Here is a 13,357-nt window from a genome sequence, read left to right as displayed (position 1 = left end):
AGAAAAATGAAGGTAAACAGCATGAGGGAGGAGGTAGTGGAGCTCCTCTTCCTGCAGGTCCTTTGTCAGGAAAAGACAAGGTCCAGGCTTTTCTGTCAGCTTCTCTTTTTCTGAGAAACTGCACAGAGAATTCCTAAATAAATCAAAGAGTTCAAACCAGAAAGAAGGAAGGGAGGAAAGTAGAAAATCTGAGGAGATCTTTACACCACCTTGCTCTTCCTCAAAGCCTGAAGTCCTCCAGTCTCAGAGTTGTGGCCACTGTGGGACCATTAATGTCCAGGTCAGGACCTGCATGTGACTCCTCTGACTGACTCCAGCTCCATCTTCTTGCTCTCAAGGCAGCTTGTGTAATACTTCAGCACCATTAGCACCACAACAATAAAAGTCACATTGTTCAGAGAGGCTTTTCTCAATTGAAATACTTTTGTGTTTGCACTTCTGCCAAAATGAAAGAGCGGATGGGTTGTCTTTGAAAATGAGCTGTTTGAAAGGCTAGAGGGAGATGCAGCCTTTTTATAGTGATTTTTTAAAGTGAGATCAGTTCTTGCAAAGAAATGTAAAACAAATGTTCAGTGATGCTGGTAACCGGATGTATTTTGGCCATACTTTGTACTAATCACTAAGCAAAGTTTCTGGTCCTTGGCTAAAAAGAGGCGCAGAACTGCCTCAGAGCTACCCAGGTGCATACAGCCCTTCCCAAGGCCTTTTGCTGGAAAGAAGATAAACTACAGTTATGTGTGGGGTTTTTTTTTTTTTTTTCGTTACTCACTATTAAAAAAACTATAGGATTAGGGTAAAAATCTGGTGTTTTTGAAAACATCATTCACATTGGGGGCTTTATTTAGTTTCGACAAAAAAAGTGATTCATTTTTGTAGGGTTGCTTAAAAACCCTTTTTTTTTTAAGCTTTTGCTTGTTAAGGCTTTTTTGGGGTTTTTTTTGGCAAATATTAAGTTTTTATTCCAGCTGAAAAATCAGATTTTCAATTAGAACTTTTAAAAAGCACCAGATAGTCCAGGTGCCACTATACAAATACAGCAACAGTGAGTTTGGGCTTATCCTTGTTATTTTCACCACCCTGTCATTACATTTAGCGTTTTAGAAAACAGGGGAGAACACAGTTGCTGTCTTAATTTACTGTCAAGTAAGTCTAGTGCAAGAGAGGCTAATCAGCCTTCACTGATTAAAATCTGTGCAGCATTTTAAAAAAGAAAAAGTATGTTAAGGCAATGAAAACTTAGACTCTGTGTCAAGGTTGGCTGCATCTCAGAGCACTGCACGGTTTACCAAGGGAAAAATGGGAACCATGCTCAAAGTAGAGGATACAGCATCACAATTTTCTGGTTGATCAACAGCTTCTACTTTGCTTAGTAAATGTGTTTTTAAATGTGCTTAATCTAAAATATGTTTTGAGAAAACCTCTTGAGAAAAATAAGAGTCAGTGTGCTGTATTGGATTAAAGCTTTGTGTTTGGATCGAGGCTACAAGTCTTTTACTATGACATATTTTTCCTTGTTTGTGACGGCTTTCTTCAATTCAGATGTAAATTATCTCCAAGTTTATTCAACTAAGCCCAATCTAATTGCATATATTTCTATAAAGTAACTCTACTTTTGTTTGTTGCTCAAGTTGAGCGTATTATCTGTGTAACCCAGAGATATTTCAATAGGTAGAAAGGATTCACAGTATTTGTTTGTGTGTCACTCTGAAAATATAGTTTTTTAAACAGATCTAGTACTTTACCAGGTGTGCCTTTAAGTAATTTCTATTGCATTTATACTTTAGGAGGATTAGAAAAGAGAGTAAAAGAACTCTTTGTCCGTTAGATTCATTAAATGTATTCATGCGTGTGTAAGTGGTATAGAGGCTGTGCTGCTCGGGAATCAGATCCTTGTCCTAGGGTGGAGAGAAAGGTGAAGGGTGTGATATTTACTGCTTGTGTAAGTGTCATAATAATTGTGTATTTGATTCTTTATTTTTAAATTACCTTCCTGGGCATTAAGCCATTTTTTTTGTGTTTATCTTTTTCCCCGCAGAGTTAGGGAGGGTAAGGAGCCACACCTTGTAAGTGGTAAAAGTACAGCTGCTCAGGATGTGAGTGTGTAATAGAACAGATAGGTCAGCAAAGGTGAAGACAGAAATAACTCACATGTTATTCTGGGAGGAAAAATACTCTGCTATAAAAATGTATTAATGTGTTGTTTAAGCTAGCATTAGTTTTCATTTTTGGTTTATCTAAAAACCGAATTAATTTACTCAGAATGAAGTGTAAGCAGCTACTACGTTCTTACAGGAAGAGTATAAGAGTTAACATCACTACCTTGTGCCTTGCAGAGTCATAAATAATTTGAACTTCTAAGTGGCACAGAAGTACTTCAACTAGCTGGTGCTTAGTTGGAATAATCACCACAGAATTCACTTTAATAAATACTTAAATGATAACCTCCCTGGCACCAAACTGACATTGGCTGTGTAACAAAGCTCTTTAAAAGATGAAGCCATAAAGGTCCCATAAAACTGAATCCATAGTTGGAAAAAAATTTTGTTTATCAGCTTGTACCTATTTCAGTGAAAGCAGCCCAATGGCAAGATCTACTGTGGCAGAAATAAAGTCCTGTAGCACCTCTGGTCCTGTTGCTGGAAGGAGTGTTCCCTGAAGGCAGGGGAGTGTTCAGCTTTGCACAGAAAGTCATTTGCCTGAAGATAAAATCTCCTGGGGCGCTCTCTGTGTTCAGGGCTTTGGGACAGCCCTGAATGCACCTGCATGGTATTGTACACAGGGCTCTCTGAGCTTGAATGTCACTAATTTTGCTGTCACTTATGTTATGCTCACCCTCCTCACCAGATAAGCTGGGAACACTTTACAGTCTCTTTTCAAGGGGTTTTAGTTCATGTTCCATTATAATATAAAGTATTGGGTATTAGCAAACCCACAAAAGATTTGAAAAATACATTCAGCTGGTTTCACAGTGTGATGCATGGGATGACTCCTAGAGTGTGCTTATGATTGGTAGAAAGTCAGTTATTGTAGGAATTTGAAGATACAGATTAAAATGTACCTTTTGCATTTGTTAAGGCCATTATCTAATGCTGAAGGTGAATTTTGAGCCTTGATCAAGAAGGTGTTCATTCTGCCACATAGGTGGAACAGATGAAATCAGATTCAATATATAAGCATACTTCACTGGTTTTCTGTGTAATTGCTAATAATATAGAATAAATCTTCAACTAATAAAGGAGTAGGGCTTTAGGACAGTGTAACTTATATCATGTGCAGGGCTGTTTCGGAAAGAGCATCATGCAATGGCATCAGAGCCAAAGGGTGTCAGCTCTGTGGGTTCCAGAATTTATACTAATGGTAATGAAACAAGGCACACAGATACACAGCTAAAGACATTCTATACTTTTCTTTATTAAATAATGCATATAAATATAAGTGAATGAGATTCTGTAGAATACTACACTGAACACACCTTTGCAGGCTACAGCTCTTTGCTCTGATCTTTCTTACAGAGCATTCTTTGGTTTCTAATTCTGATTTAAAATACTCTAGGTTAGAATGCATCTTAGGTCTTACACTTCATATATTTACTAGAGAAACCATTTCTTTTGCTAGGAGGTGTGTTCACTAATAAGGCCTCTATTCTTTGTAGTAAACAACATATTTACAAGCCACAAATAACAAAGTAGAAGCTGCAGAAGGGTTGTGGTGTGATAATTAAGTACAATGGCGACCCATATGAACAGAAAATGCCAAGGAGCTAAAACAAAGCAACAACAGCTTTGTTTGTTGACAGATGTAGGAGCCATATTGTTAGTTAATTGGGTAATGGTGTAAACATTTGCAAACTCTGCTGTCCCTCAGTGAATTAAGCAGCACACTGAAATTATGGTGAAAAGCTGCACAGTCCTTGTGCTGCAGGTACTCCAGAAGGCTCCTAGGACCCTTCTCACTGAGGAAGGAACATCCTCTGTTGTTATTTAAGGCACTTGAAGTTTGCAAACCTTAGGACATGTATCTTGAATTATACTCAAGTGAATAACATGTTTCCATATGGTCACAGCCTGGAAGGTTGTGTTCAGTGCCCAGGCATACTTTTGGGATTTTTTTCCAAGTGCAAAAGAGACATGTTATGACTTTCCTTCCTTTTCTTGCAAAATAATAAAAAAAAAGCAAATTAAAAACTACAACAAAATGGTTGCAGGATTTGAAAATAGAGATATCTAAATTAATATTGGCTTGTACTGAAAAAAGGGAAAATTGCTTCTCTCAGGTGCCCAATGCCTCAGGAGCTGTGAATTGCACAGACCCCTCTTTACCTCACTCCCTGCTCAGTAACAGACTGTAGCAGAATATCAAAACATTAAAAAATGCTACAAGATACTTAATTAGCATACTTCTGTAATCACAAACTTAAATGCACTACTTTGGCTGTTTTTTACATAACAGGTTTGCTTTCGTAGATAATAACCTTTCAATAATTCAGGCAGCATCTGTGCAGGAATGCATAATTGGACTGTAGATAATAGGAATCTAAAATTGAGTCTGGTTTTTGTAAATTATTTTTCTCTTCAGACATTTAGCAGTAGCTCACCATGGTACATGAAGTTTAAGAAAATACGTTCCTGCTTTAAGAATAAAAATAATGCATCTGTTTGGTTTTGGGTTTGATTTGCGGTTTTTAATTATTTCATTTTTTAAAAAAATCTGCTGCAGCCAGATGAAAGTACAGTGATTTTGATGGTCTTAGGAAGTGATAAGCCTTGAATGTTTGTTTAAATAGTAATTTTTCCCTAATTATTCAATAAGACAATAGAAATGCAAATATATTTCAAGTTTGCCTGATTTAGTTGGGGGGAGAGAATGAGAAGTTACCTATTTATTAATAGGTAAACAAATAACAAATGTTACCTGTTTGTTAATAGGTAACAGGATTAGTAAATTAGGCTTTTAAGAAAATTACATGAACATTTCTTACTAATTCATAGCATTTAATGTGCTGGACCCTTCATGTTTTCTGAGAACATTTTTAGAAAGCAGTGGCATGTTGTGATCATAGATGAAACAAATTTAACTTTGGAAAAAATACTTATTGGCATGCATCTGCATTTATACCTATGGTATAAGACTAATAATCTATTCTTCACAAGTAGACTTCTGATAACTGGTGTGCTCACACAGCAAAACAAACAAAACCAGAATTACCAGGGAAGTTAATTTTAAAAATGGAAGGAAAATATTTCAGGAAATGGTTCATCTTTCTTCATGAAGCTTTGCAGTATTCTGAAGGATGTCACAGCATTGGCTTGTAAACTTGAATGTCAGGACACTGGGACACTTGTTGTCGTTAATTTGTCTATATAAGTAAATATATTGTGTAATAACCACACAATTAAACAGGTTTTTTCCCAGCCTGGGATGATTGAGGAAAGCATTGAAGTGGGTGAAAGCTGGGTGTTCCACCACGTGACTTGGAGCAAGAAAGGGAGAAGGAAAATAAAGTTTTCCTTTTCAATGGAGAGATCCTGTTGGGTTGGCTATGCTGCTTGTACCATCAGTTTGACTGAAATTTTGGGATGATTGTCTAGGAGTGCAGTTTTATTTTTCATCTTAACTCATGTGTTCTAGTAAACCTTCCAAAAGTTCTTAACTTTGACAAAAATAGATTAGTGGATAAGTTTATAGTAGAGAACAAGACCTTCTTGGAATTAATGTCAGGGATTATGGTTTTTTATTATTCTGTTCCTTGTTATTACAAAAGAATACTTGTAACAACAACAGAAAACACAATATATATTTCTTAATCTGCATCCTGAAAAATAATACTCACTACTTCAGTAATCACTGATGGAAGGACTCAAAAATCTTCCCAGTAAAAGTCTGCACTGTGAAGATAAACAATCCAAAAGTCTACTTACACATATCTTTGTGTTCATGTATTTACAGGTGACCCAGCTGGATCCAAATAAATCATTACTGGAGGTAAAACTGTATCCTCAAGAAACCCTTTTCCTAGAGGCAAAAGAATAGATCAAACAAGATTGTAGGACTAATCATCCTTTGATAAGCCAGAGGCACAGCATCGAGAGGAAGACTTCTCTGAGCACCACCTTGTGCTGACATCCAGCTCAATTCCATGTCACAAGTTTGCCTCTTGCAAGAATCCTGAAAAATTGAAAAAACAAACATAGCTACTTAAAGTTTCACATACATGAGTATATGTTTCCAACCTCATTTAAATGAGCAGAGGATAAAGTTCTGCTATGAACACTGAACATTATGATTCTGTTGCTCACTTATCATCCAGCTTTTGTTATAATTAATGCACTGTTAAAATGTGAGTGATTGTTAAGTAGAATTTTTACTCCTCAAATGCCCCTTTTTCACCAAGAAATCTTGGACATTTCTGCCTGTACTTTTGACACTAGAATGCTGTATATTTGATATCTCACTGAGCCAGTGCTCTCATATATATGCATTTTATTTCTGTGTTTGAATTTCTACTTTGTCAACTAATTTAAAAAGGCAGAAAAAAATTAATGGGACATTCTCAGCCATGGAAATTTAACAGTATTATAGTAGAAAGCATATAATTTTTGTTAGTACTTTCTGACTTCTTTGATAAGATGTAAGGTTTTGTTTGGAGAATATAGTTTGACATATATGCGAGATATTTATTTACTGGTTCTGCTTTGGGTCTCAGTTCCAATTCAGTTTAGGAAGTATTTTCCATTACATTGCAGTGTGAAACTGCTTATTGCATGATGTGAATATTTAAATAACATTAGACATGGCCAGTACCAGAAACCTGGTATCTTGCCAACACTTCAGGAATCAGCTGATATTGAATATCAGCTGTTAAAAACCTTTCAAATACCAGATACAAAAGTTCTTTATTTCTCCTTGTGAAAGAAAGGGCAGTTCCCATTCTAGCAGTTTTTCTTCATTCTGGCACTTGCTTGTCTCCTATTACTCTGCTGGTTTAAAGCACCTTGTTTGGTTCATCAAACAATGGGTATTTTAAGGGGTGGTGTAATAAGAAATCTGCCTTATTGTTGCACACTTTGGACATATTAACAATGCATTATTGATCCCATCTCAAATTAAAGAAATCGTAGTTCTCTTGTCTGAAATGTATGCACCAGCTACCTGCTACCTGACATGGAAAAATCTGGTACTCTAAATTTCTCAACCATAGAAAGAGCATACTGAGGCTAAGACCATAACGTGCAGTTGATGCCAAACCTGCATCAAAACTGGTTTGTTTGGGGGTTTTTCTTCTCTTTTTTTCTCTTTTTTTTCCTTTTTATTTTTTCTCTTCCTTTCCCCCCCTCTTTTTTTTTTTTTTTTTTTTTTATCTCGGGGCTTGCAGGACAGTGCACAATAGCACTACAGGATCATCATCTGCTAAACTATTTTTTTTTTTATTTAAAGCCTGGCACATTGTTTTCCATCTATGTTTATGCGTAATTCATAGTGTTTATTGTAGCTGAATGAGTTCTGATTTGAAAATTTTATACTAAGCTAAAACCAGTTGCACACATCTTTTAGTCTTTCTTTTTTTCTTTGGAAGGATGGTGATATAAAATTAAATGTATGCCTATTATTAAGATGTTAGTGATGCTGATATATTGTTACCTTTACCAAAAATGCGAATTTCTGAGCGGGCAAAGCCTTATTCTACCTTTTATAATTCTGTAATTAGTGAGTGCTACACCAGACACTTTTAGAAGTGAAGTATCTATGGCACACAAAAGGTTTAGAAGTGTAAGCAAATCCTAATAATTTGCAGTTCACAAATAAAAGAATTCCTAGCCAATAGAAGATAAACGTATGTGTAATGGAAAGCTGAATGCAGACGCTTCATTCTGAACTTTCGTTTTCTTAAAAAAAATTCCACTGCGTTTATTAAATAAGAAATTAACATGGGTTGCAAATTGGGGTGATGCTGTTTCTATAAACAATCACAGTAAACATACAGCAGGATTTTAAAGTGATGCATATCTTTTTTTTTTCCTTCTAAGCTGGCTGTTGAGGAAAGGAGTTGCTGAAATAGTGCTACATAAAGCAAAGCGACTTTTCAGCTAACTTGTTTATATTAATCTGTTCTGTTTAACTTCTGTTTGATCTCATCAGGCTGTTTTCTCTCACTCAACTTGATTTCTGTATTTTGACTATATATTCTTTACTTTGATACTAGTTTTATAAAGTTATTAAATGTGGCTTGAATATTTGTTGAACTTGTTGAAGTCAGTGCTCCCAGGGTTGTTTGGCCTTTTTTTTTTTCCTTCTAAACTCCATTATTTTTTCCCTCATTTTGTTCATATTGCAAAATACACTGTCATTATCAAAATGTTCTAGTGATAATTAACTGGAAGTGTTCAAAGTGGTGGCATTACTTCCCTCTGATATAAAGATTTTGAGATCAGTATACAGGGATCATTCTGCCACAACGTGAACAAGTGTATCGCTCTTTAAATAAAACGTTAATGATTTTGGTCCTTAAATACTTTGGGCCTGATTTCAAGAAGCAACCATGTCGAGTCACCTTTCTGAATCACACCATCAACATAAACCAATCCCTGTGTAGAAATATTAATATTCTATGCCATCATTTTCTGCTCTCCTGGTATTCACTTCACACGCTCTGCTGGCATGGATAATCCTCTAGTCATTCGAATTTTGTAATTCAGTATTACCCTAGAACTGTAACACCATTGCTACAGAGCACATCCCTGATTCTGCCTTTTTATCTTCAGGTTCTTCACATTAATGGATTACCATTAAGGTGATTAATGCATTAGTTTTAAGTCTTAGGGAATTACTGTTGCTGAAAGGAATCCCGTGCGATGCGTCAGCTTCCGTGACTCGTGGGGTGAAGATGGGACACACTCTGGTTTTGGGAGAGACTTTCTGCCTGTTGACAGTGGTGTTTGAAATCATTATTAGAGACCATGCAGAACATGGTGTTTGCTCTGTTCTCTCTACATGTGCACCTTCAGCTCAGTGGGAGTGCTGAGGGTGTTTCTAATGGAGCTGTGTTGGGGGTCTGTCTGTCCTTTTTAATGTAGCAGAAGAGGACTTTGGCTTTCATAAACTGTACCTACTCAGTGACATTAGAAACTTAAAATAAATTTTCAATTGCAGCAATATTTCTACTAAACAGATACATGATTTCACTCATCTGTATGTGGGGAAAAATCAAATTACAGTATCCCAGAGTCACAGGACTGAAGTGCTTCATTATGCAAGCCTTGTGTCCAATCTCCCTAAACAATGCAGGAGAAGATTTCAGTGCCTTAGAACAGCTTCCACAGCAAGCACAAAGCACATAAGTGGGTGTCTCTGCATGAGAAGAGTCTCTTCCAGGCAGAACCAGAAGCTGCTTGGAGCAGTCAGAGCTGCTGAGGGTGGAGATGTCTCATGTGTGCCATTCCTCCCTGGGCCAGAGGCTTCCCCTCTGCTGCCCTGCACTCAGCCAGGCACCAAGGGAGGCACCAAGAGCCTCCACCATTTGACAAAGCAGTTTTTTTTTCCATTCTTCCTTTTTATTTTTAAATTTTATTTGGAAACAGTGATGGTGGCCTCCTCCAGAGGCGTTTTCACTGATTTTAATTCGCACTTTGGTTTTTCCAATATTGTGAGGGCCTGAGGAGAGACAAGTTCCTGTGCTGGACATTCCCTCATCTTCTTCAACACCACCATAGCACAGCTGCCTTTAATGTGTCTGCTGCCCACTAGCAAAGCTGTTTGGCTGCCAAAATACAGAATTCCTTTAAGGTCCTTGAGAGGGAGGGTGAGAATCAGTCTTTAGGCTGGCAGCTGCTTGCCTGGGGTGAGCCAGCCCAGCCCTTGACAGTGGATGTTCATTGCAGCCATTGGTCTTTTTGAAGTAATAGCTGAGGGTGGAAACTGGATGTTGATTTTCCACCTGAGTTTAGTTTTATTATTCTGTTTGTATAAAAGAGAAGGCAACTGCTGTAGCCTTAATTATATTTTTTTTTTTTTCTGGATGGGTCATGAAAGAAAGCAGAAATTACTGTACACAGCAAGAGACATTGTTCTCTGCCCAAAACTATTTCCCCCACAGATGACAAAGGTGGAGAAATATCAAGTTTAGCACTAAACGCGTCAGGATCCAGGCAGTTTTATGCTCAATTTAGTCTGATATCGATGTATACTTCTGCCAGCAGAGCCATCTCTGCCCCACCTTGCACTGGAACCAGGCAAACTAATTAAAAAGTGACCATTTTTTTCCGGGAGCAGTTTTGAGGCTGATGCTGCTCGCTGGTGGGAGTCAGTGAAGATGAGAGGAAGAGGAAGGCAAGGCTGCTCCCCCTGACAGCATTGCTGATTTATGTAGGATGAAATTGATCATGCTCCTTGAAATATTTTTTTAATATCTTATTGCTACCTTTGCATTTTACATACTTTTGGTTTTAGGGGTTTTTAATTATTATTTCAAGCAAATTTAATGCTATAAAGGTTTGGCTGTGTGAAATTTCCTTAAATCTTGTCCAAGTCAGCAGCCCAGAATTCAGGAAATGAGAAGGCAGATGAGAGGTCCCTTGAGTGTGTGCAGGGAAGGCAAGGCTCACTCCAGACCCAAGCATCCTAAAAGTTTCAAAGGGTTTTAGTGTCTCATTAGATAGCAGAGAATCCACTCCTTAGCCAGGGCTTTCCTCTGTGGATTCTTTGGTGTAATAAAGACTGAAGTCACACTGCAGCCTTAATATAATTCAATTAAAATGTCACTCAACTGCTGGTTATAGGAGGAGCCTTCATTAGTTGCTGTGATTACAGAACTACTGGTTAACAGAGTTGTTATTTTGTACTTAGTACCCCAGAGTTTCCTTTGCTGTTTCCCAGCTCCATGGTGTGACAGTGTTCCCCAGGATTCCACAGCTCTTGGCTGTTCCCTTTCCATCCACTCAACTGGAATGGGTTGGTGTTATTTATTGGTATCAACAGCTCACCACTGATCCCTTTCTCCAGGAACCTGTGTTATTCAAGGTAACACACCTTGAATTGCTGCTTTCTGCTTCCAGCTATCAATCTCAGATAATGTTACTTTTTTTTTTAAACTCAAGAATACATATTTCCACTGTAGTAAACACCACTACGAATTACTAGCTTAGTTGTTTCTATTTTTACTAAAAGGAGTCTTTTACACCATAAAAATATCTTCTGGCAGGTTTCCTATTTCTGATATTTTTAATAATCCTTTACATCTTTGGTAGTTGTTCCTTGCAGTCTGTCAGTTGTTTAATTCAGGATTTGTGTCTTCCAAAAGTTAAATTTCCATGGATTTTCTGATTTTCTTTTTAGTTTCCTACTTTGAGTCTGGCTTCCAATTACATCCTTGAATGTGCTGGCTCACACGGCCACACTGCTTCTTGTGGGCATTCTGTAGTCTTTTAACTGAGATACCTGTGTGCTCTGAGGATCTAAGATAGTGTCTTCAAAAAGTTTTGGTTACAATCTTAGTCTTTTACCTGTGACTTTAATTTCTCTCTCTTATTTTCCTTTTTATGCAGTTTTCTTTGAAAAGGGTAGTGCTATTCAGGTGATTTTAAACAATTATTATAATTTTGTAAAGTAGTGAATACAAGTATGTTTAAAATCTCCTAAAAATGTAGTTTCTATCATTTTACTTGCCTCTATGCTTTGTTTAATCTAGTGTCACAGTCCCCGTTGGCATGAGTTCCTATCACTGATAAGTATTTTATACTTTGTAATTATGGCATCCTACTCATGATCTTGCCTTTTCTAAATTTACAGGTAGACCTCATTTGTTGTAATTTGAAAACCCCCATTCTGTTGCAGCCATTTTAGGAGCTTACAAATTATTCTGATGTGTACGTTACGAATATTTTTCATTTTGTGTAGGCCTATTTCCCTGTTATGTGTCCTGATTAATTAAGACTGATTGCGTGAGGGAAAGCATTTCCAAACCGATGGCAATGGAGAAGGAATTTTTTTAATGACAGCTATAAACTCGCTGATGCAGAAGAACAAAATAATTTATAATTTTGTGGATGTAATGAAGAAAAAAGGGAGGAGATAATTTTTAGGATCTGCGATTTACAGAGAACACTCTATTGCTGAAATTTACTTCTTCAAGGTTTAGACGGAGGTGAGCCAGACATTGCGTGGCTGTTGCAGCATCGTCTAACGTGGGAAAAGCAAACCAAATAACAAACAAAAACAGCAAAAAAAAGCGATCCCCGCCTCGATGCGGGTCCCCCCGCGCCTCCCGGCTCCCCGGGGGATGCTCGTGGCGGGGCGGGATGGGGCGAAGGCTCCTCCCGGGCTGCTCCCGGGACCGCGGGACCGCAGCCGCCCTTCGGCCTCCCCGGGCGGGGCGGAGCCGTCGGGGCAGAATTCCCGGGGCAGAATTCCCGGGGCACCGGAGCGCTGCGGCGGCCACCCCCGCGGGTCTCCCTTCCCTTCCCTTCCCTTCCCTTCCCTTCCCTTCCCTTCCCTTCCCTTCCCTTCCCTTCCCTTCCCTTCCCTTCCCTTCCCTTCCCTTCCCTTCCCTTCCCTTCCCTTCCCTTCCCTTCCCTTCCCTTCCCTTCCCTTCCCTTCCCTTCCCTTCCCTTCCCTTCCCTTCCCTTCCCTTCCCTTCCCTTCCCTTCCCTTCCCTTCCCTTCCCTCCGCACTCTGCCCGCACCTCCACCAACAATTATTTTAAAATTATTTAAAAGACAATTAAAGCGAAGCCAAAAGAGGGGGAAACGCTCGGTGCCGCGCCTTCCCCCGCGGGCGGGGGCGGAGATGGGGCCGCTCAGCCCGGCGCAAGGAAAAATTGGGCATTCCCGGGATAAAAAACCAACAAGGCACGAACAAACGTCAACCAACCAAGCAAAGGGAGCCACCCGCTCGGGCATCGCCCCAGCGCTGCCCGCTCCCGCGGGGCTGGACGGTGCCGTGGGAGCTTGCGGATGGTCCGTCAATAACTTGGAAGAAGTCTGTGTTTGTATAAGAGCCCCTTAAAATGCCGCGTGTCAACGGGAAAAAGAATGCAAGAATCATTTTTTGCCCCGAGTGCGTGTGGTTTTGGATGACGCTGTTGCAGCGGCCCGCCCGCCCCTCCGCAAACCCCCTGCATGTGTCTCTTTAACGAGAATGGATTGTGTTTATCTATCGCGTTCCGTCAGGATTGTTCTGCTCCTGAGCTCCTGGGGCAATAAACATTGAAGGGGGGAATCCTCTGGCAAATCCGACCGGGGCTTGTCGCGATCATGAATAAAAATAAAAGGATTAATCCTCTGCTTTGGGCTAATGAAAAAATTTAGCCTCCAAAATATGGAAGAGGCGCGTTGTGCTGAGCCCTGAGCGGGGATGCGGCCGGGCA

The 13,357-nt window shown here is 39.1% G+C and overlaps 1 protein-coding gene across 1 annotated transcript in view; it reads left to right on the top strand.

Moving 5' to 3' along the window:
- The window catches only part of FAF1 (Fas associated factor 1), a 149,381-nt gene extending 141,132 nt beyond the window's left edge, over nucleotides 1-8,249 (top strand). Inside the window, exon 19 of the mRNA XM_064428824.1 lies at nucleotides 5,947-8,249. Coding sequence (XP_064284894.1) covers nucleotides 5,947-6,030 — 84 coding nt within the window. The 3' untranslated portion in view covers nucleotides 6,031-8,249. The remainder of the gene's footprint in view (nucleotides 1-5,946) is intronic.
- Nucleotides 8,250-13,357: the final 5,108 nt, after the last annotated feature.

The sequence above is a fragment of the Passer domesticus genome, chromosome 7 (genome assembly GCF_036417665.1).
Source record: "Passer domesticus isolate bPasDom1 chromosome 7, bPasDom1.hap1, whole genome shotgun sequence".
NCBI classification, from domain to species: domain Eukaryota; kingdom Metazoa; phylum Chordata; class Aves; order Passeriformes; family Passeridae; genus Passer; species Passer domesticus.
Note: the sequence above shows the minus strand (reverse complement) of the source record. Positions and strands in the feature narration are given on the sequence as shown.